Source organism: Salvelinus alpinus, chromosome 36, assembly GCF_045679555.1.
Source record: "Salvelinus alpinus chromosome 36, SLU_Salpinus.1, whole genome shotgun sequence".
NCBI classification, from domain to species: Eukaryota; Metazoa; Chordata; class Actinopteri; order Salmoniformes; family Salmonidae; genus Salvelinus; species Salvelinus alpinus.
The window spans coordinates 2,941,921-2,965,435 of NC_092121.1; the positions used below are offsets into that span (position 1 = coordinate 2,941,921).

Consider the following 23,515-nt stretch of genomic DNA (forward strand, 5'->3'; position numbering starts at 1 on the left):
ACGTTCATCTGTACAAACAGTAGTACTCAAGTATAAACACCATGGGACCACGCAGCCGTCATACCGCTCAGGAAGGAGACGCGTTCTGTCTCCTAGAGGTGAATGTACTTTGGTGCGAAAAGTGCAAATAAATTCCAGAACAACAGCAAAGGACCGTGTGAAGATGCTGGAGGAAACGGGTACAAAAGTATCTATATTGACAGTAAAACGAGTCCTATATCGACATAACCTGAAAGGCCGCTCAGCAAGGAAGAAGCCACTGCTCCAAAACCGCCATAAAAAGCCAGACAACTGCACATGGGGACAAAGATCGGACTTTTTTGAGAAATTTCCTCTGGTCTGATGAAACAAAAATAGACCTGTTTGGCCATAATGACCATTTTTATGTTTGGAGGAAAAAGGGGGATGCTTGCAAGCTGAAGAACACCATCCCAACCGTGAAGCACGGGGGTGGCAGCATCATGTTGTGTGGTTGCTTTGCTGCAGGAGGGACTATTGCACTTCACAAAATAGGAAGGAAAATTATGTGGATATATTGAAGCAACATCTCAAGACATCAGTCAGGAAGTTAAAGCTTGGTCGCAAATGGGTCTTCCAAATGGACAATGACTCCAAGCATACTTCCAAAGTTGTGGCAAAATGGCTTAAGGACAACAAAGTCAAGGTATTGGAGTGGCTATCACAAAGCCCTGACCTCAATCCTAACATTTGTGGGCAGAACTGAAAAGTGTGTGTGAGCAAGTGGCCTACAAACCTGACTCAGTTACACCAGCTCTGTCAGGAGGAATGGGCCAAAATTTACCCAACTTATTTTGGGAGGCTTGTGGAAGGCTACCCGAAATGTTTGACCCAAGTTAAACAATTTAAAGGCAGTGCTACCAAATACTAATTGAGTGTATGTAAACTTCTGACCCACTGGGAATGTGATGAACTAAATAAAAGCTGAAATAAATCATTCTCTCTACTATTATTCTGACATTTCACTTTCTTAAAATAAAGTGGTGATCCTAACTGACCTAAGACAGGGAATTCATTTTTACTAGGATTACATGTCAGGAGTTGTGAAAAACTGAGTTTAAATGTATTTGGCTAAGGTGTATGTAAACTTCCGACTTCAACTGTAAGTCTTGGTGGGGCAAATAATAAAAATAAAAGTACGATGCACGCCATCAAAGCCACAACACAACACTAATCAATACATGAATGCACAATAACAGTGACAAACAATGCCCACAAACTGCTAGGGCCTACATAAAGCTGCACCAACAGCAGTCCCAACATCTTACCACTGCTACACCAGGCTATCAGCGGAGCCTTGTCTGGCAGCGAAACACTTTATTCAGCCTCATTTACTGCCTTTAAAAAAAACATAGCTGATATGGCTGACTTGCTTAAACAAATGTGGTTTCTAATGAGATGTACAAACTATGGCATAAGGGGATGACAAGCGGATAAGAGGCATTCCGTAATTTTGATTAAGACATTAATGAGCGAGCTAGGACGGACGTAGTCAATATAACAATTTTTTTTATTGCACTTTTGAAATGGACAGCGATAGAATTCAGAACCTGGGCCGTTCTTACAGTGTTCTCCCTGTACACCAAGTCAGAAACATAGGATAAATAAAGGGAGCATATAAGCAGACAATGAAAGTTCTTACAATATTCAATGATTACATTTCTCTAAAACAGGTTATAGGCTACATGTGCATCACCAAGTCAAAACAGTAGGCGAAATTAAGAGGGGAAAATAGACCAAATTATTAGAGTGAGGCACATGGGCTACTAATAGCGTACTACACAACATACACTTAGTATTACTTTCTTGGCTACGGTATACATATCTCCCTGGTATATTACATAATTTATGCAGCAGCATACAATAGATTTTTGGAGTCACCTTCTTGTGCGGTGCTCACTTGAACAGGAAGGTGACGCGGCTGCCCTTCGTGGTCAAATTTTGTCATCAAAGTCTGGCATTCTCTGGATTTATGGTGCTTTCAAAATAACTGGGAACTCGGGGGAAAAAACAAGGTCGAATCATGATGATCTCATTGATCTTCAGGTCGTAGCTCGAGTTGGATAACCGTTCAAAACGTATTTTCCCAGTCGGCGCTCGATTATTCCCGACTTCTCATTTGTCTTGAACTCACTGAAGTCAATTTTTTGCAGTTCCGAGTTAACAGTTGTTTTGAGTGCGGCACACATCATGCTTCATTGACAGCATGGCCAATGTTAAATGTTTATAATTTTAAACTTGGAAAAGAGCCCCTTAATCCCAGATTTGGGACCACACCGCCACTCCACTGAATAGCAGGCTAGTGATTACTTTGCAATACTTACAGAGTTAGCCACTGTCACTGATTACTTCCAAACCACTCATTGTTGAATTTGCGATTTCCAACTTGTTGTGCAGTGTTTATGTCCAATGGCCGATGAGCACCGATACGTTTTAACTATAATTTCTCTTCATATGACAAGGAATGAAAAGGATTTGCCAGTAGATTGTCGACTTGATTCATGATGATGACTGATAGCTAAAAGTATGATGTTGACATGATCAGTCCAATCAAAGCTACTGTACATATAACGTGATTTGACGTCATTTTATCTGTGGCCAATGACCTTGAGCCTTCTTGGATGGGCACTTATAAAGTAACTCTATGGCAGCACCCAAGTGGCTTTAATTTTCTAGGACTACCCTTAGACTTGGCGGTGACGTTGTGTCCCCATGAGTGACAGAACACTGAGCCAATCACGGCGCAACGCTCCGTATTTTCTGCTGGCTTGCCCCACCACAGAAAGCACTGAGCTAGGCTGAAACCTGCATTTTGGAGCTGCCTTACTCAAGAAAACAAAAAAGAGTTGTTGGTATGCGGATTTATTAACTCAATGATATCATTTATTTATTTTTACATTGTTTGCAAACTGATATGTGACACGTATTAATGCCAAAATAACATGCAAAACAGCCCCCCCCCAAAATAAGAATGTAGATATTTTGGGGGGGGGGGGTAAAAAAAATAGCAAAAAATGTGGGACTCAAGTCGGGCTGACCTGACCTGAATGACGGGTCGCCGCTGGCGTGCAAGCACACCTGTGGAGCCACCAGCCACACTGCCTTGGTATGGTCAATATGGTATTATTTAGAAGTTGTCTTGTCATTGTAAAGGAGTTTCTGTTGACGAAAGGGAAGAGGATTCTGTAAAGTAGTTTCAAGGCTACGGATTGTTGTAAAAAGTACAGATGAAGGCTTGGCTGCTCAAAAACACAGAAAAGGACTGACATGTCTGAGTTCACATTTCAGCTGAAACTGCTGCACAGTGTCCTCACCCAGTCTTTTCTCTTTGTACCTGTCCCTCTCCATGAAATACCCTTATGAAACAATATGCCAAAACATTTTAAAGATGTATTTTTTCAACTTCCATTTTCATGCCTAATATCTTTTCATCTTCCTGATCCATCCCTCCAACTCACAGCACACTAGTTAAATTAAGGTTACATTCAAAACAAAAAAAAACCTGCTGAGAGACCCCGGTGTGGTTGCATTTCTCGCCCAGCAGAATGCCAAGATGGTCGCCCTGCTCCCTCCCACAGGCACCGAAGTGTTTCGCCGCTTCACCCTTGAGTCGCTGGCGGAGATCGAGAGGCGGATGGCCGAGGAAGCAGAGGAGCAGGAGAGAAAAAAGGCCCTGAACATTGAGGTACATTTAACATTTGAGTCATTTTGCAGACACTCATCCAGATTCCAGAGTGACTTTACAACCAGTGGATTTAAATAAGGTAGTTAAAATGACCACATATCACAGTCAAGCCATTGCAAGTAAATCTTTCTTTCAAAATAGCTGCTATCCGCAAAACCAGTGCTGGTAAGAAATGGTCAAGTGATTGTGATCATGTTTTTTTGTACCTTTCCGGAGGTGGCAGAGGAGGACCTGCCAAAGCCAGCCGTCGACCTGGAGGCCGGCAAGGCCCTGCCATTCATCTACGGAGACCCGCCACCTGAGCTGTTCAACACGCCCCTGGAGGAACTGGATCCTTTCTACAAATCACACAAAGTGAGCACTGCAGTGAGCACTGCAGACCATGTCCCTTAGTGGCCCGAGGACTGAGTGTCCACAGAACCAAACATCATCACAAAGTTATTTAATTTACAATAAGCTCAAATCAGAGGTGTATTTACACATTCCAAGGAATATTATCATATTGTTATTATTCAGAGGGTAAATGTCCTCTGATTTACAACAATTACAACAAACTCTATTTTGCTAATATCCTTGAGACAAACATCAAGACATTCAATTATTCTTTCTTCACTAATCTTTACTTCTTGTTTTTCAGACCTTTATTGTCATCACCAAAGGGAATACAATATTCAGGTTCAATGCTGAGCCTGCCTGCTATATTCTAACACCCTTCAGTATTCTCAGGAGAGGATCCATCAAAATTCTCATACATTCATATCCTTTCAATACAAGTATCTCACTGATCTACATTATAAATACATATAACTTAGGATCCTGCTGAATGTTCAGAGTCCAAGAAATGTGCTAGTGTGTGTGTGTGTGTGTGTGTGTGTGTGTGTGTGTGTGTGTGTGTGTGTGTGTGTGTGTGTGTGTGTGTGTGTGTGTGTGTGTGTGTGTGTGTGTGTGTGTGTGTGTGTGTGTGTGTGTGGAGAATCAGAGCAGGTGGTTAGTCCAGTTCAGAAGTGTTCAGCAGTCTGATGTCCTGTAGATAGAAACTGTCTCTGAGCCTGTTGTTATCAGACCTCATGCTCCGATACCATGTGCCCGACAGTAAGCGAGTGAACAGCTCGAGGCTGGGGTGTGTGGGGTCCTTGATGATGCGGCTGGCCTTCCTCATCACTATTTCGAGTAGATGTCCTGGATGGGTGGGGGCACTGAGCCATCTTCACTACTCACTGGAGGGCCTTGCAGTCATTGTTGGAGCAAATCCTGTATCAGGCCGTGATGCAACCAGTCAGGATGCTCTCGATGGTGTAGCAGTAGTATATGAAGAGGACCCGGGTGGCATTGCGAATTTCTTCAGCCACCTTAGGAAGTAGAGACACTGTTGTGCCCTCTTGACAAGAGTGGTGGGGTTGTTGGTCCATGTCATGTCTTTGGTGATGTGAACACTGAGGAACTGAAAACTGCTAAGTCTCTCTACTGCAGTCCTATTGATGTGGATCGGACATGTTCCCTCCTCTGTTTCCTGAAGTCAATAATCAACTCTTTTGTTTTGCTGACTTTGAGGGAGAGGTTGTTGTCCTGGCACCGCAATTCCAGTTCACTTACCTCCTCCCTATATGCTGACTCGTCGTTGTTGGTTCCATGCTTACAACCTTGATGATGGAGTTGGTGTCGTGCAAAGCCACACAGTCGTGTGTGAACAGGGAGTACAGCAGAGGGCTGAGGACACACCCCTGGGGGGCCCCTGTGTTAAGAGTCAGTGTGGAGGAGGTGTTGTTGCCAATCCTCACAGTCTGTGGTCTGCCCGTCAGGAAGTCCAGCATCCAGTGCAGAGAGTGGTGTCCAGACGCAGAGTTCTGAGCTTGGTGTCAACAATAGTGTTGAATGCTGAACTGTAGTCAATGAACAGCATCGTCACATAGGTGTTCCTTTTGTTCAGATGTGTTACGGCTGTGTGAATAGCAATGGAAATGGCATTTTCTGTGGATCTGTTGGAGCGGTAGGCAAATTGGAGTGGGTCCACTGTGCCTAGCATGCTGGCCTTGATGTGGTCCATGACCAGCTTCTCGAAGCACTTCATGACGACCGGGTGAGCGTGATGAGGCGATAGTCATTTGGGCATGTCGTCTTGTTTTTCTTGGGCACTGGGATGATGGAAGTCTCTTTGAAGCAGGTGGGGACTACAGCCTGGGACAGGGACAGATTAAAGATGTCAGAGAAGACACCCGCCAGCTGGTTAGCACACACTCCCAGGAATGCCATCTGGGCCAGTGTATTCACTCTTTTGAGAGTTTTCCTCACGTCAGCCTCGGAGAGCAAAAGCACCTGGTCGTCCGGAGCAGCTAGACTCTTCCTGGATGGATCGGTATTGTCTGTCTCGAAGCGAGCATAGAATGTGTTAATCTCGTCTGGGAGGAAGGCTTCGGGGGGCACCACACTGCTGGATTTGCCTTTGTAGTCCGTGATAGTCTAGTCCTTGTCACATGCTTCACGGGTCTGAGTTGTCAAGCATCAATTCCATTTTGAGTCTGTATTGTCTATTTACTTCCCTCGTATCTTCTTGCCTTGTACTTGCCTGCTGACATTGTATGCTGTAGTACGGGCACTCAGCATGGTACGGATATCTCTGTTCATCCAGGGTTTTTGGTTTGGGTATGTTCGGATTGTTAATGTGGGTACAACATCATCAACACATTTCCAAATGAAGCCTGTGACTGACGATGTACACTACCGGTCAAAAGTGTTTGAACACCTACTCATTCAATGGTTTTTCTTTCTTTGTTACTATTTGTTACTATTTTCTACATTGTAGAATAATACTGAAGACATCGAAACTATTTGAGATTCTTCAAATAGCCACCCTTTGCCTTGATGACAGCTTTTCACACTCTTGGCATTCTCTCAACCAGCTTCACCTGGAATGCTTTTCCCACATATGCTGAGCACTTGTTGGCTGCTTTTCCTTCACTCTGCGGTCCAACTCATCCCAAACCATCTCAGTTTGGCTGAGGTCGAGGGATTGTGGAGGCCAGGTCATCTGATGCAGCACTCCATCACTCTCCTTCTTGATAAAATAGCCCTTACACAACCTGGGTCATTGTCCTGTTGAAAAATAAATGATAGTCCCACTAAGCCCAAACCAGATGGGATAGCCTATCACTGCAGAATGCTGTGGTAGCCATGCTGGTTAAATGTGCCTTGCATTCTAAATAAATCACAGACAGCGTCACGAGCAAAGCACCCCCACACCATCACACCTCATCCTCCATGCTTTACGGTGGGAAATATATATGAGGAGATCATTCATAAACCCACACCGCGTCTCACAAAGACACAGAACAAAAAATCTCAGATTTTGACTCCAGACCAAAGGACAGATTTCCACAGGTCTAATGTCCATTGCTCGTGTTTCTAGGCCCAAGCAAGTCTCTTCTTATTATTGGTGTCCTTTAGTAGTGGTTTCTTTGCAGCAATTTGACCATGAAGGCCTGATTCACGCAGTCTCCTCTGAACTGTTGACGTTGAGATGTGTCTGTTACTTGAACTCTGTGAAGCATTTATTTGGGCTGCAATTTCTGAGGCTGGTAACTCTAATGAGCTTATCCTCTGCAGCAGAGGGAACTCTGGGTCTTCCATTCCTGTGGCGGACCTCATGAGAGCCAGTTTCATCATAGCGCTTGATGGTTTTTGCGACTGCACTTGAAGAAACGTTCAAAGTTCTTTACATTTTCTGGATTGAGTGACCTTCATGTCTTAAAGTAATGATGGACTGTCATTTCTCTTTGCTTGTTTGAGCTTTTCTTGCCATAATATGGACTTTTACCAAATAGGGCTATCTTTTGTATACCCCCCTACTTTGTCACAACACAACTGATTGCTCGAACACATTAAGAAGGAAAGAAATTCCTCAAATTCCCCTTTAAGAAGGCACACCTGTTAATTGAAATGCGTTCCAGGTGACTATCTCATAAAGCTGGTTGAGAGAATGTCAAGAGTGTGCAAAGTTGTCATCAAGGCAAAGGGTGGCTATTTGAAGAATCTCAAATATATAATATATTTGGATTTGTTTAACACTTTTTTGGTTACTACATGATTCCATATGTGTTATTTAATAGTTTTGATGTCTTCACTATTATTCTACAATGTAGAAAATAGTTTAAAAAATAAAGAAAAACCCTTGAATGAGTAGGTAGTGTATATTCCTCAATGTCAGTGGATGAGTCCTGAGTGGATGAATCTTTGAATATTTTCCAATCATTATTCTCAAAACAGTCCTGCAGCATTGAGTCTGCCTTCTCTGTCCAGCGCCCCACTATTCTCTGTGTTGGTGTCTCCCTCTTGAGTTGCTGCTTGTAGGTCAGGGAGTAGGAACAGAGAGACGTGGTCTAATTGGCTGAAATGGGGAAGGGGGATGGCTTTGTACTTATCATAGATATTTTTATTTACATCCCAGTTAACAATTCTAGGGAGAAAGAACGTTTTTGTAATGTTACCCGTAATGTTCCTTAATGTTTGAGCGTCCAGCTTTCTGAGGGTTAGGAGAATTTTCCATCAATGTCCCACAAACATACTCCACGGAGTTGTATTATTTTCTAGACAACGCATAGAGCCCCGAGTTGATTATCCCTTTTATACCCTGGCTATATTTTAACAGATTTGCCACTAGAAATGTGTTAATTTGCTGGTAGAAATGTGTTCAACATTCACTGAAGGAGCCAGCAAGTCAACTAGATAGCTGCAATTGTTGCGTGGTAGACTTGCTAGCTTAGCTAACCAAACAATCAGTCCTAGCTTGCTATTATGAAAATCGAATTCAACAATACCAATACTGTTTCCAATTCGACTTTTGCTTTCAAAAGCAGCTCAAACATAGAACATGTAAGAATGAACTATAGCCATTGAATTCTACCGTGCAAATATACAGTGGGTTATAGGGAAATACTAAATGCTCTAGAATGTCCTTCAAGCCAATCAGAAAGGAGTATTGAACAATGCCATGGTGTATACAATATTAATGTTCTATACACGTTTCATGGGAATGCCCTTTTGCCCTCGGAACAGCCTCAATTCATCAGGGCATGGACTCTACATGGTGTCCAAAGTGTTCAACATCGATGCTGGCCCATGTTGACTCCAATGCTTCCCACAGTTGTCACAGTGTCAAGTTGACTGGATGTATGTTGGGTGCTGGACCATTCTTGATACACACAGGGAACTGTTGAGTGTGAAAAACCCAGCAGCGTTGCAGTTCTTGACACAAACTGGTGTGCCTGGCACCTACCACCATATCCTGTTCAAAGTCACTTAAATCTTTTGTCTTGCCCATTCACTCTCTGAATGGCACACGTACACAATCCATGTCGCAATTGTCAAGGCTTAAAACTCCTTCTTTAACCCGTCTCCTCCGCTTAATCTACACTGATTGAAGGGGATTTAACTAGCGACATCAATAAGTGATCATTGCTTTCACCTGGATAGACTATGTCACGGAAAGAGCAGTTGTCCTTGATGTTTTGTACACCTTCAGTGTATACAGTGATTATTATTCAACACCTGGGATTTGAACTCACAACCTCATGGTTCACGGCATTCAGATATTCCTGCTACACCATCATGTCTGCGTCAGTTATCAGTTAATTTGACTATTCTCTCATTATTGATTTGATTTACTTATTTCAAAATGTGAAGTTTTTCTGCATAGTTGTCTGATGATGGTGGGGCATATTAACCTGTTTTAAGGATACTCCTGAATCACTAGGATCAACGAAAGTTTGTCTTGAGTGTACTTTTAACAGAGATGAGATTTACTTCAAAGTGCATTCACCCTATTACTTATGCATAGGAAGTTCTTTCAGTTTTACATATGTGCCTAGGGAGGAGGGGTTAGGGTTTGTTCTGGACAGGGCCTAACTATACTGGCCCAATAAGCAGATGCCTTAGAGATATCCCTTATTGGGACAGTGGTTAGGGTGTTCGTCATTGGCGCTGGTGGCTTGGGTTTGAGACCTGCTAGGCGAGTCACCCTACTCACACGTCCTTAGCAATATATGTTAATGTCATTATTTGGCAACAGTTACAACACACCTAATTGATCAATCGGTTTTTACTATCCAGTATGTCACCCATTAGCGACTACTGATTACTATATTCATAGGAATCAAAGATATAAATGAAATAAAAATTGTTATTAAAAAATGGACTAATTAAATTGGTCCATAGAATTAGATTTGAATACCATTATATTGCCATGTTATTTCCTTAATATGGGTACATTATTTAGCATGTTCATCATGTTAACGATCATGTCCAACTGTGTGTTCATGACGATGAGTGACCCTCCGGCATGGAGTAAAACTGTTGAGTAAGTTTCCAACCTACGTAGGAGATTATTCATGTTTTGTGGAAGCTATATTGACTGCTTCAGCATCCCATGTATTTTCAAGTCAGTACCTACATTTTGGGGTGGGGGCACTTTAAAAAAAAAGTGTAAATGTTCATATAAATATCAGTGATTTTTTTGTAATTATTTAAAAGGTTGGTCATAACATTATTGACAGTAATTTTGACCACTACAAAGTTTCACCAAAAGCTATTTTATAAAGCTTCTCTCTCGTCCCCTCTTTTTGTATTGCAGATATGTTTTCACTGGTATCTATACCGTTGAGGCAACAGTTAAAGTGTTTTCCAGAGGCTTCTGTGTTGGAGATTTCACATTCCTTCGAGATCCATGGAACTGGTTGGATTTTATGGTGATCAGCATGGCGTGAGTATTGGGAGAGTGATTGCCGCCAGTCGTCAGCGCAGTACCATTAGACACGGGGGCAGGTGTTAGAGTGTGTGTGTATTTGTGTTTCTTTGTGTGTCTGTGTGCATGAGTGAAGGAGTAAGGTCAAAGGTCAGAGGACATCTCCAATGGCTTAATGAGTTTGACCTTGGCCTTGTCTGCTTCCTTACCTCTCCTCCCCCCAGGCCCCAGCACCCTATGTACTCTCTCTCCCTCCCTCTCTCCCTCCCTCTCCCTCTCTCCCTCTCTCCCTAATTCACTATGACTCTAAACCCTCTGTCTACTACATCAAATACGACGATGACTTCCACATCCACGACCTGGTCAAAACCATCTAGAATACAACTTTACCCGCTCAAAACCACCTAGAAAGGACTAGTCCCCCCTGCCTCCGATCCTCACACCTGTGCACTCACCTTTTCAACTCAGTCAATTCAGGAAGTGAGGTGAAATTCAGTATTCACCAAAGTTGAAATATTGGGAAACGTCTCAATCATGACGGGAATGTCAATCCATTTCCTGAATTGACTGGATGAAATGGAACTCTCTGCCACCATGACACTTCCCTGTCATTATTGTGGACATGTTCCCTGCCCTGTGTCTCGTCCAGGGTCAGAAGTTTGCTAAAAGTGTGAACTCTGTGACTCAGAATCGACTAGTCTTTTGTAAACAGTACAAAGCTTGCATGTATTTCCTTTTCTTTTAAGCAGCTACGTTTGATTTTGTTTGGCTAAGGAGTACTAATTGTAAATCACTCTGGATAAGACCGTCTGCAAAATGACTCAAATATAAATATATAATATATCTCTCCATCCCTCTCTCTCCTCTCTCTCTCTCACTCTTTCTCTCTCCATAATGCCCTTCTACGCCACTTGCCTCGCTTTATCATGGAGCCCCAATGAATGAAAATATTTGTCCACTTGCAAAGGACGGTCACACACCACACTCTGGGTCTATTTATAGGTGCTCACCTCCTTCCCGGGCTTTGTTTGTCCCAGTACCAAATGGCTGAAGGTCTGTGACGGTCCAAAGTGCTGCACTATGACTGTACTCTATATGGCCTTGGAGCCCCGATGAAAAGTAACACCATACAGTTCATCCACCTAGTTTCAATCATGTAAATATAAGATTACAAATATTTGAGTTACTGTACATATAAGTGGGTTAAGGATCCTACTGTCAAAATCTGAAACAGAGCTTGTTTCTGTGGAGCCCAATGTGATCTAGTTTCTATCAAATGTATTTTTGTAAGTGTCGTCCTTCTTCGAACATTGAAACTTTTGCTGGTGAGTCCCAGCCACATCATGACGTATGCCACTTCATAACTAAATCTCCATATGGTGTCTTACTGGTCTAGTCACACTCCTGCCTTCTGCAGTCAGTTTACAGATAACACTGCCATTTGGCTCTAGAAGTGGACAGTTACCCTGAGCTAAACATATCCTCCGCTAAACCATATCTTTTACCATAGCAACCCTCTGATCCTCTATTTTAGAATAACAACTCAGCCAATGGTATTGAATTAACTGTACATTTAAAGTCCATGAAACGGAAGAGATTTTGGTTCAACTGACACATCAACTGTCAACTCCTCTATTCTAATGTGTGGTTGTGTTGTCATGTTTTGTGCTCGCGCAGGTACCTCACAGAGTTCGTTGACCTGGGCAACGTGTCTGCCCTCAGGACGTTCCGTGTGCTCCGAGCCCTTAAAACAATCACTGTAATTCCCGGTACGTGTCACATAAGAAGGTCCAAATCCCACCGGGGTGTGTTTGTTTACTGCACCACTTGCTTTTGAACACCTGCTTTGGGTCATGTGTACCTCAGTCGGTAAGTGAGTGGTGCTAGCAACCCTCAGGTTGTTTTGGGTTGTATTCCCGCACTGTATTGTAAGTCACCTTGAAAAAAGGCATCTGCTAAATTGCATCTGTTATTATATTATAAGTACAATGCTCTGCAAGCTACACAACACAAAATGGGTTATTAATGACGCCATGCGGAGAACAAGGATATCAAGCACAATCAAATATTCTCAACGTTATGTTTTTCGTTCTTCGGCAAATCGTTTTCAGGTCACGGATGATTTGAATGCTTTTTTTTTTGGGGGGGGGTATTTTAAGGTCTGAAAACCATTGTGGGCGCTTTGATCCAGTCGGTGAAGAAGCTGGCTGATGTGATGATCCTGACAGTGTTCTGCCTGGCTGTGTTCGCTCTGGTCGGCCTTCAACTGTTCATGGGAAACCTGAAGCAGAAGTGTGTTTACTGGCCCCCTGTGGAATGGCGTTTGAACTCTACCGACATGGACAACATCACTGTGGCCTTCAACGACACCGATGGTTTTAATGACGTCATGGGCTACAGTGGCACAAACAGCAGCAACAGCACGTGGGACTTCAAGGCGTACATCGACGATAAAGGTATTGACAGGCTTTTGATGGCACATTGACGTGTGGAAGCGGAGTTGATAATGGCCCAATGAACCATTGTATTACGTTAATTGGGACTGTGTCATGGCACTTACTGTATGATAGTTTTAAATAAGGTATAGACATCTGTATAGGTATATACATTTCTATAAGAAGTATACACATTTGAATAAGAAATAGAAAACAATGCATGCTTCAGTGAAACTGTGGGCAATAATGACACAGAGCGGGGCAACAGCACGTGGGTAATGCATACATCAAGGATTAAGGTAGTGACAGGCTTTTGATGGCACATTGATTCAGGGAATTGATAATGACTTACTGAACCGTCAACTATATATTCGTTGGGATTTTGTCACAGTACTATATGATATTATGTACAGTGCCTTTGGAAAGTATTCAGACCGCTTGACTTTTCCCACATTTCGTAATGTTACTTTACAGCCTTATTCAGCAATCTACACACGATACCCCATAATGACAAAGCGAAAACAGGTTTTTAGAATACATTTTAAAAACTGAATTACCTTATTTACATAAGTATTCAGACCCTTTGCTATGAAATTCGAAATTGAGCTCATCCTGTTTCCATTTATCATCCTTGAGAAGTTTATACAACTTGATTGGAGTCCACCTGTGGTAAATTCAATTGATTTGACATTTTATAATTTTTTTATTTAACCAGGTAGGCTAGTTGAGAACAAGTTCTCATTTACAACTGCGACCAAGATAAAGCAAAGCAGTTCGACACATACAACAACACAGAGTTACACATGGAATAAACAAACATATAGTCAATAATACAGTTGAAAAAGTCTATATACAGTGTGAGCAAATGAGGTAGGATAAGGGAGGTAAGGCAATAAATAGGCCATGGTGGCGAAGTAATTACAATATAGCAATTAAACACTGGAATAGTAGATGTGCAGAAGATGAATGTGCAAGTAGAGATACTGGGGTGCAAAGGAGCAAGATAAATAAATAAATACAGTATGGGGATGAGGTAGTTGGATGGGCTATTTACAGATGGGCTATGTACAGGTGCAGTGATCTGTGAGCTGCTCTGATGATTTGATTACATGATTACATGATTTGGAAAGGTACACACCTGTCTATATAAGGTCCCACAGTTGACAGTGCATGTTAGAGCAAAAAACAAGCCATGAGGTCGAAGGAATTGTCCGTAGAGCTCCGAGACAGGATTGTGTCGAGGCACAGGTGTAGGGCACCAAAACCTTTATGCAGTATTGAAGGTCCCCAAGAACACAGTGGCCTTCATCATTTTTAAATGGAAGAAGTTTGGAATCACCAAGACTCTTGCTAGAGCTGGCCGCCCGGCTAAACTGAGCAATCGGGGGAGAAGAGCTTTGGTCAGGGAGGTGACCAGAACCCGATGATCACTCTGACAGAGTTCCATAGTTCCTATGTGGAGATGGGAGAACCTTCAAGAAGTACAACCAGCTCTGTAGCACTCCACCAATCAGGCCTTTATGCTAGAGTAGCCAGACGGAAGCCACTCCTCAGTAGAAGACACATGACAGCCCGCTTGGAGTTTGCCAAAGGGCACCTAAAGACTGTCAGACCATGAGAAACAAGATTCTCTGGTCTGATGAAACCAAGATTAAACTCTTTGGCCTGAATGGCAAGCGTCATGTCTGGAGGAAACTTGGCACCATCCCTACGGTGAAGCATGGGGGTGGCAGCATCATGCTGTGGGGGTGTTTTTCAGCGGCAGGGACTGGGAGACTAGTCAGAATCGAGGCGAAGATGAACTGAGCAAAGTACAGAGAGATCCTTGATGAAAACCTGCTCCAGAGTGCTCAGAACCTCAGACTGGGGCGAATGTTTACCTTCCAACAGGACAACGACCCTAAGCACACAGCCAAGACAACGCAGGAGTGGCTTCGGGACTAGTCTCTGAATGTCCTTGAGTGGCCCAGCCAGAGCCCGGACTTGAACCCGATCGAACATCTCTGGAGAGACCTGAAAATAGCTGTGCATTAACGCTGCCCATCCAACCTGACAGAGCTTGAGAGGATCTGCAGAGAAGAATGGGAGAAACTCCCCAAATACAGGTGTGCCAAGCTTGTAGCGTCATACCCAAGTAGACTCAGGGCTGTGCTTGCTGGTAAAGGGGCTTCAACAAAGTAAAGGGTCTGAATACTTATGTAAATGTGATATCTTTTTTTTTTTTTTTTTTTGCCAAAAAAATCTAATAACCTGTTTTTGCTTTGTCGTTATGGGATATTGTGTGTAGATTGATGAGGGAAAAAAACAATTTTAGAATAAGGCTGTAAGGTAACAAAACGTGGAAAAAGTCAAAGAGGCTGAATACTTTCCGAATGCACTGTATATCAACTTGGTACACTTTCTAATGGGGGTCCCTTCTCTGTTTTCCTCCAGTGAACCATTACTTCCTTCCTGGAATGTTAGACCCTCTTCTTTGTGGAAACGCTTCTGATGCTGGGTAGGTTTTTGGGGATATCAGAGTTGAGCATATGGGTAGCTTTATAATCTTGCCTTGTCTCTGTTGATAATGCAATATATGGTGCAAAGTATTTCAACGTAATTCAAATATAACATATCTTTGAATGCTGAAGATCATAAGTCCCGTTCAAGTTGTTGTGCCACTTTCATTGGCATTTTGACAGAAATTGCCCTGAAGGATACACGTGTATGAAGGCCGGAGGGAATCCCAACTATGGATACACAAGCTACGACAGTTTTGGATGGGCCTACCTTGCCCTATTTCGGCTTATGACACAGGACTTCTGGGAAAATCTATTCCAGCTGGTGCGTATACATCATGTGCTTCGATGGCAACGACATAGAGATGTATTTGCTTCTGACATTTCCTGAAATGTACATCTGTAACATCAGCCGGTAGACCAGGATTGAATTTGAGAGGTTGCAATCTTATGTGTCATCAGGGATATTGATACAGAAAGAGTACTCGCTCGGTTTCATGGTGATTTAACTGGCCGTTTCCCCCCCTCCCCTTACCCATAGACTCTTCGCTCAGCAGGGAAAACATACATGATTTTCTTTGTGGTGGTGATCTTCCTGGGCTCGTTCTACCTGATCAACCTGATCCTGGCTGTGGTGGCCATGGCATATGCGGAGCAGAACGAGGCCACCATGGCCGAGGCCAAGGAGAAGGAGGAGGAGTACGCCATGATCATGGTGCAGCTGAAGGAACGGAGAGAAGCGGAGGTCAAAGAGGTGTGATCAACTTACTATGTATGCAAAGTGCTTTGAGCATCCGGGAAGAAAAGGCCCTGTATATAAATCCAATCAACTAACAATAAATTGCACTCTTTGATCTGATGATGGTTGATAGAGTAAGATTTCGTTAGTCGATTCAACTCTAGATTCAAATATCTAACGAACTTGATGAATACACAAAATACCTAGTGTTCATTTGCAGATTATTGCTCATGTTGGTCGTTCTTGTCCTTGGTTTGTTTGATTCTGGTCAATGATTGACTGATTATTTGACTGACAGAGACATGACAGGCATCATGAACACCATGAACACGCTGAAGTTGCTGGCAGTCAGACGTCACTGTCCAGTAGAATGTCTAAGAAAGAGAAAGGTGAAAAGGCAGATCAAGAGGTTGCTGATGATGAGGCGTGTACGTCCTCCAGCCTTTATAGCGAGGCTATAAAGGACTCCAACGGAGGCCTCGTGATCAGTCCCAACGCCAACAAGGTCCTGGCAGACCAGGAGGTGAGCTGCATGGCTCAGATGGGTTGCTGTGCTCTTGATGTTATGACCTTTTTCACACTAATGTGCCGACCTGAACCAAACTGTGCTGGCTCGGATATTGTTTATTCACATTTTCCTTTTCAGGACGGTTTTAGGAACAATGATGAATGCATAACCAATGAATGCATAACTAACTCAGTACAGCTTGGTTTGGTTAGGCTGAAGAAATGGGTTACTGGCCTCCCGAGTGGCGCAGCAGTGTCTAAGGCACTGTACCGTGTTCGATCCCGGACTGTATCACAACCGGCCGTGATCGGGAGTCCCATAGGGCGGCGCACAATTGGCCCATCGTCGTCCGGGTTAGGGGAGGGTTTGGCCCGGGGGGGCTTTCTTGGCTCATTGCGCTCTAACGACTCCTTGGGGCGGGCCGGGCGCCTGCAAGCTGACCTCGGTCATCAGGCGAATGGTGTTTCCTCCGACACATTGGTGCGGCTGCCTTCCCGGGTTAAGTGGGCGAGTGTTATTAAGAAGCGTGGTTTGGCGGGTCATGTTTCGGAGGATGCATGACACGACTTTCGTCTCCCGAGACCGTCGAGGAGTTGCAGCGATGAGACAAGATCGATTTTGGGGAGAAAAAAAGGGCGTAAAATATAGATATATTTTTGAAGTGTGTTGCTATGCGCCTGATGGTTAAGTGTGTCTTGTTTCTCTTTGTTCTACAGTCTGCTGTTGTGTTGAAGAGGGCCAGTGATCCCAAGGGGAGCGAGGACCAGCTGGAAGTAGTAGGCCTGCAGAGGAAGACACCCAGTTCATCCAGTGTTTACAGCCAAGATGCCATGGACGGTAATTGTCAGAAATCGCAATGGATCTGTATAACGAGAAATGAAATGTCCTAAGGAATCCTCGTGTGGGACTGGAATGTGATGTATAGGACTGTGATATCCACCAATACCTGTGTTCCATATGGCTACTGTAGTAGAGCAAGGGCTTCTTTTATATTATTTTGTGAGTTATGCAGAGTTTCATCATCAAAGTTTCCCATCTAATGCACTGATGGCGCATTGTGTCAGCTTCTTCTGCTATAAGACCTACAACCCAAGACCTTACACGTTTTAACTTTAGGTGCTCAAGATAAGTAATACTTTTCAAGACCTACATAGACTTTAATAATATTTTTGAACTTTAGGTGCTGCAACCATTAAATAAAGGTTGAAAACAAATCATGAACCCATAAAAACTCCTTATCGTGAAAGGGTTGTGTACAAAATAACTAACAACCTCCTCCTTTACCCTCATTCCAACAGATTTGGAGGAGGAACTGAGACCTTGTCCGCCTTGCTGGTACAAGTGTTCAGACATATTCCTGAAATGGAACTGCTGTGTGCCCTGGGTGACTTTCAAGAAGTGGATGTACTTCATAGTGATGGACCCATTCGTGGACTTGGGTATCACCATCTGCATTGTGCTCAACACCATGTTCATGGCCATGGAGCACTACCCCATGACACCAGAGTTTGAAGAAGTGCTGAGTGTGGGGAACTTGGTGAGTTACCTTCCTTAATGATGCTCTTCCACTTCACCTCTTCTGAAGCCATGATAAGGATACCTCAGAAATCTCTCTCTCAAAATGATAATGTTGAAAATGCAGGTTTACAGTGCAGAATCTGCATATCTACACATGGCACAGGTTTCAATATAATTCACTAGGCCCTCCCCTCTCTCAACTCTTGTACAGGTCTTCACAGGAATCTTCACAGCAGAGATGGTGCTGAAGCTCTTCGCCATGGATCCGTACTACTACTTCCAGGTCGGGTGGAACATCTTCGACAGCATCATTGTGACAATGAGCCTGGTGGAGCTGGGGCTGGCCAACGTCGAGGGTCTGTCCGTGCTCCGTTCCTTCCGTCTGGTGAGAGTAACTCCACCCAGAGTTTAGAACACACTCTCTCAGTGTAACTGTGCAGTGAGAATGGATCCCGATAGATCAAAGCATTTTCATAAAATAGTTGCAAGAGTACTGGGTAATTTACCAAAGTTATCTAGAAGAAAAAGAAACGCACACCATTTTTAGGCGAGGTGCTGGCTAGCGGAGTAGAAAACTTAAAAATAAAGGAGAGCCGCACACTCTAGGAGCTCAGATACAAAAATGTAATTACCAACGTTTCGACAGCCAAGCTGTCTTCATCGGGGTATAATCACAGACACTGCGGGATGACTCGTTTATATAGTGTCAAAAGACACACAGGTGTCTGTAATCATGGCCTATAAAGAGTGGCCTAATATCATTGGTTAATTCTCAAATATAAAAATGGCATACAAAGAGCAGCATACAAAAATCAAATGGATAGCATACGATCATAGATTCATTTTAGTCTACACAAGCTTACAAACAATTACAATGGCAAAGTCACAATAATCACAAGAATGGCTTCAGATCAAAGTCTACGTTGAGACCGAAGGGAGCAAGGGTCTTTAAGTTAAAGATCCAGGCAGCCTCTCGTTTTAACAATAAATTATCAAGGTCTCCCCCTCTCCTAGGGAGGGTGACATGTTTGATGCCAATATAACGCAGAGACGAAATCAAGTGGCCTGCCTCCAAAAAGTGAGCCGCAACTGGGTAATTCAAGTTTTTGCACCTAATGGTGCTCCGATGCTCTGAGATACGTACTTTTAATTCGCGCTTTGTTTTACCCACAGTTATAAGATAAATAACTGCCTTAGTGGAGCACGTAATAACACCTTTGATTGGGATCGATTTGTGGGTTACAGTCTATTTTCAATCCTCTCAAAAATGTTTTCTTGCCTAACATCATTATTTGGAAACGGTATATTGATGATATTTTTGTTCTATGTAGGGGTGATGCAAAACAGCTCCAGGCATTCCATGCTTTTCTTAACTCCTGTTCTGAACATTTGAGATTTACTATGCAATCTGATACACGTCAAATCGGTTTTCTTGATCTTCTGATCTTGTGTGAAGATAATGTTCTATACACTGATCTTTACAGGAAACCTACTGATCGTAACAGTTTGTTGAGGGCTGATAGTTGTCACCCATTTCCCTTGAAAAACAGTTTGCCTTACAGTCAATTATTTCGAATCAAAAGAATTTGCAAAAAACTATCAGATTTCGACAGAAATATGGCTGAGACGCAAAGAAAGTTCAAGGAGAGGGGGTACAAAAATGATCAGATTAATATTGCCATTGAGAAAATTCAAAACAAAACGAGACATGACCTTTTTCAAGGGCAGTCTCGCAAAAAGACGCATTCTTGCATTCTAACTACCCGCTATTCAAAGCGCTCTGAACAGATTAAGGGAATCGTTCACAAACATTGGCACATTCTAAAATCCGATGATAGTCTCGGTAATGTGTTTTCGGACCTTCCCTTGGTCGTATTTTCGTGGGGCAGAAATCTCAGAGACCAATTGGTACACTCTGATTTACCACCTCAAGATATTCCCGAACAACGTCTATTTGCGCCCCTACTGGATGGAAATTACAAGTGTAATGGCTTTGCTCAATGCAATGGCACTTATAAATGCTGATCCTTCAAACACCCACAAACAGGGAAATCGATCCCCATCAAAGGTGTTATTACGTGCTCCACTAAGGCAGTTATTTATCTTATAACTTGTCCTTGTGGTAAAAATGATGTGGGTAAAACAAAGCGCGAATTAAAAGTACGTATCTCAGAGCATCGTAGCACCATCAGGTGCAAAAACTTGAATTACCCAGTTGCGGCCCACTTTTTGGAGGCAGGCCACTCGATTTCGTCTCTGCGTTATATTGGCATCGAACATGTAACCCTCCCTAGGAGAGGAGGTGACCTTGATAATTTATTGTTAAAACGAGAGGCTGCCTGGATCTTTAATTTAAAGACCCTTGCTCCCTTTGGTCTCAACGTAGACTTTGACCTGAAGCCATTCTTGTGATTATTGTGACTTTGCCATTGTAATTGTTTGTAAGCTTGTGTAGTCTAAAATGAATCTATGATCGTATGCTATCCATTTGTTTTTTGTATGCTGCTCTTTGTATGCCATTTTAATATTTGAGAATTAACCAATGATATTAGGCCACTCTTGGCCATGATTACAGACACTTGTGTGTCTTTTGACACTATATAAACGAGTCATCCCGCAGTGTTTGATTATACCCTGATGAAGACAGCTTGGCTGTCGAAACGTTGGTAATTACATTTTTGCATCTGAGCTCCTAGAGTGTGCGGCTCTCCTTTATTTTTAATTGACGAAAGTTACCGGAATCTTCTGTAATTTGGGTAATTAGCAGGTCATCTATGGCAATCTGTGGTAACTTTGGTCATTTATACTTGAATAGCATGTATATTATGTATTCATATTACTAATTTTGTATATCTGTGTCCATACTGTCCATGAATTTCTAGTAGATAGACTACATGGTTGAATAGAAAATAGCCCAATTAATAAAAGAAGCGTCTAATAAACAATGGCATTATTTTTTATCAACTCAGCAACTCTCTTCCAACTATTGACTTTTTTTCACAACTGCCATCAGTTTGACGCTACAACATTTACAATAAAGACGTAGTAAAACACTATGTATTGACATAGTCAAATAAATAGGTGTGAAAATCTTTTGTAAACATATGTCATGCGGAAACCCTCATATCAAACACCAATTGCATTCACTAAGTTGATGGTTTATATTCAGGATAATGTTTTGCAGCTTTGTCATAATTTTTTTAATAATAAAAGCATCTTATGTGTTATTTTATATATACCAAAACATATATAAATGGGCTGGTGACCTGGCGGTTGGGAGCTTGGGCTGGTGGCTGATGGATTGCTGGTTCGGGTCCCTGTTTTTGATCTTTTGGGAGTTCTGTCGACGTGCCCTTGAGCAGAGCGTTGACCCTGGTTGCTTCTGTGTGTCGCTCTGGATGTGAGTCTGTTAGATTACTAATGTAATGTAGTTGTTGAGCGGCTTCACTGCAGGTATATTGCATGTTTTAAATATTCTGTAAAAAAATATATAGAGATATATATAAATGCAACATGGAACAATTTCAACGATTTTACTGAATTACAGTTCATATAAGGAAATCAGCCAATTTAAATAAATGAATTAGGCCCTAATCTATAGATTTAACATTGACTGGGCAGGGGCGCAGCCATGGGTGGGCCTGGGAGGGCATAGGCCCACCCACTGGGAAGCCAGGCCCAGCCAATCAGAAATACTTTTTCCCCACAAAAGGGCTATATTACAGACAGAAATACTCCTCAGTTTCATCAGCTCTCCGGGTGGCTGGTCTCAGACCATCTCACAGAAGAAGAAGCCGGATGTTGAGGTCCTGGGCTGGCATGGTTACACGTGGTCTGCGGTTGTGAGGCTGGTTGGACGTACTGACAAATTCTCTAAAACGACATCGGAGGTGGTTTATAGTAGAGAAAAACAGCTCTGGTGGACTTTCCTGCAGTCAGCATGCCAATTGCGTGCTCCGTCAAAACTTGAGACATCTGTGACGTTGTGTTGTGTGACAGAACTGCACATTTTAGAGTGGCTTTTTATTGTCCTCAGCACAAGGTGCACCTGTGTAATGATCGTGCTGTTTAATCAGCTTCTTGATATGCCACACCTGCCAGGTGGATGGATTATCTTGGCAAAGGAGTAACGCTCTCTAAAAGGAATGTAAAGAAGTTTGTGCACAAAATCTGAGAGAAATAAGCTGTTTGTGCATATGGAACATTTCTGGGACCTTTTATATCATCTTATGAAACATGGGACCAGCACTACATGTTGAGTTTATATCTTTGTTCAGTAAATAGTTGACATGTGATAAAGCCACACAGAGGGCCATAGATAATTCCAGACACCTGTGATAATCTGAAGTAGCCAAAAAGATCACTAGATGTCATGTGATTTAAAAAAAATGTAAACTAGAAAGTTACAAAAATTTTGGTACTTTACTGGTAAACTTTAAAAGTGACCAGTAATATGCCCTCCCTTTGCAACCCTATACAAGATTAACATCACATTAGGCACAAGTAAAGTGATACTAACTCAACAAACATAATTATTGGCCAGTTTTCTGGACACAGCTCAATGGAAAATCAAGTTTACGGGAAACCAGCCCTATGTAACCTAATAATGTGTCTGATTGTTTTGGGGGCAGATGCGTGTTTTCAAGCTGGCCAAATCCTGGCCCACACTCAACATGCTAATCAAGATCATCGGTAATTCAGTGGGCGCACTGGGTAACCTCACCCTGGTCCTGGCCATCATCGTCTTCATCTTCGCCGTGGTGGGCATGCAGCTCTTCGGCAAGAACTACAAAGAGTGTGTCTGCAAGATCTCCTTGGACTGCGAGCTGCCCCGCTGGCACATGCATGACTTCTTTCACGCTTTTCTCATCATCTTCCGGGTGCTGTGCGGAGAGTGGATCGAGACCATGTGGGAGTGCATGGAGGTGGCCGGACAGGGCATGTGTCTCGTCGTCTTCATGATGGTCATGGTCATCGGTAACCTAGTGGTGAGTGATGCATTGAACCATGGGATGTGCGCACTGGAGGGTGGGCATTGAACTATTTTGGTGTTTAGTTAATTCATGGATTTCTCAAAAGGTGTAATATACATACAACGAGAGATCAGGGAGAGTGTTCGTGTGGAGTGCTCCATGCATACAGTGCACATACCCACAGATGCAGCTCTTATGTTGCTGTTAGATAATGAGTAGATTACGCCAGCGCCATTCTTTTGATGGATACCAGGCGGTGCTTCACTGTAAACGAAACTGTTTGTGTTTCCTCCTTTGGTTATTCATAGGACAAAGAGAGGAAATAGCTATGTCAGTTGAGGTAGCGAAAGCCTGACAACAAACGATGTGCCAAAGACAAACAGGGCTTTCTGTCTAAACTCCCAGGAG

The 23,515-nt window shown here is 42.9% G+C and overlaps 1 protein-coding gene across 1 annotated transcript in view; it reads left to right on the forward strand.

Annotated features, from left to right (window-relative positions):
• The window catches only part of LOC139565005 (sodium channel protein type 4 subunit alpha B-like), a 50,207-nt gene that overhangs the window by 9,240 nt on the left and 17,452 nt on the right, over window positions 1–23,515 (forward strand). The window contains exons 2-16 of the mRNA XM_071384993.1: window positions 3,563–3,703; window positions 3,920–4,057; window positions 4,341–4,459; window positions 9,963–10,052; window positions 10,326–10,454; window positions 12,114–12,205; window positions 12,596–12,892; window positions 15,305–15,368; window positions 15,553–15,694; window positions 15,911–16,123; window positions 16,407–16,631; window positions 17,333–17,453; window positions 17,915–18,153; window positions 18,346–18,519; window positions 22,766–23,122. Coding sequence (XP_071241094.1) covers window positions 3,572–3,703; window positions 3,920–4,057; window positions 4,341–4,459; window positions 9,963–10,052; window positions 10,326–10,454; window positions 12,114–12,205; window positions 12,596–12,892; window positions 15,305–15,368; window positions 15,553–15,694; window positions 15,911–16,123; window positions 16,407–16,631; window positions 17,333–17,453; window positions 17,915–18,153; window positions 18,346–18,519; window positions 22,766–23,122 — 2,532 coding nt within the window. The 5' untranslated portion in view covers window positions 3,563–3,571. The remainder of the gene's footprint in view (window positions 1–3,562; window positions 3,704–3,919; window positions 4,058–4,340; window positions 4,460–9,962; window positions 10,053–10,325; window positions 10,455–12,113; window positions 12,206–12,595; window positions 12,893–15,304; window positions 15,369–15,552; window positions 15,695–15,910; window positions 16,124–16,406; window positions 16,632–17,332; window positions 17,454–17,914; window positions 18,154–18,345; window positions 18,520–22,765; window positions 23,123–23,515) is intronic.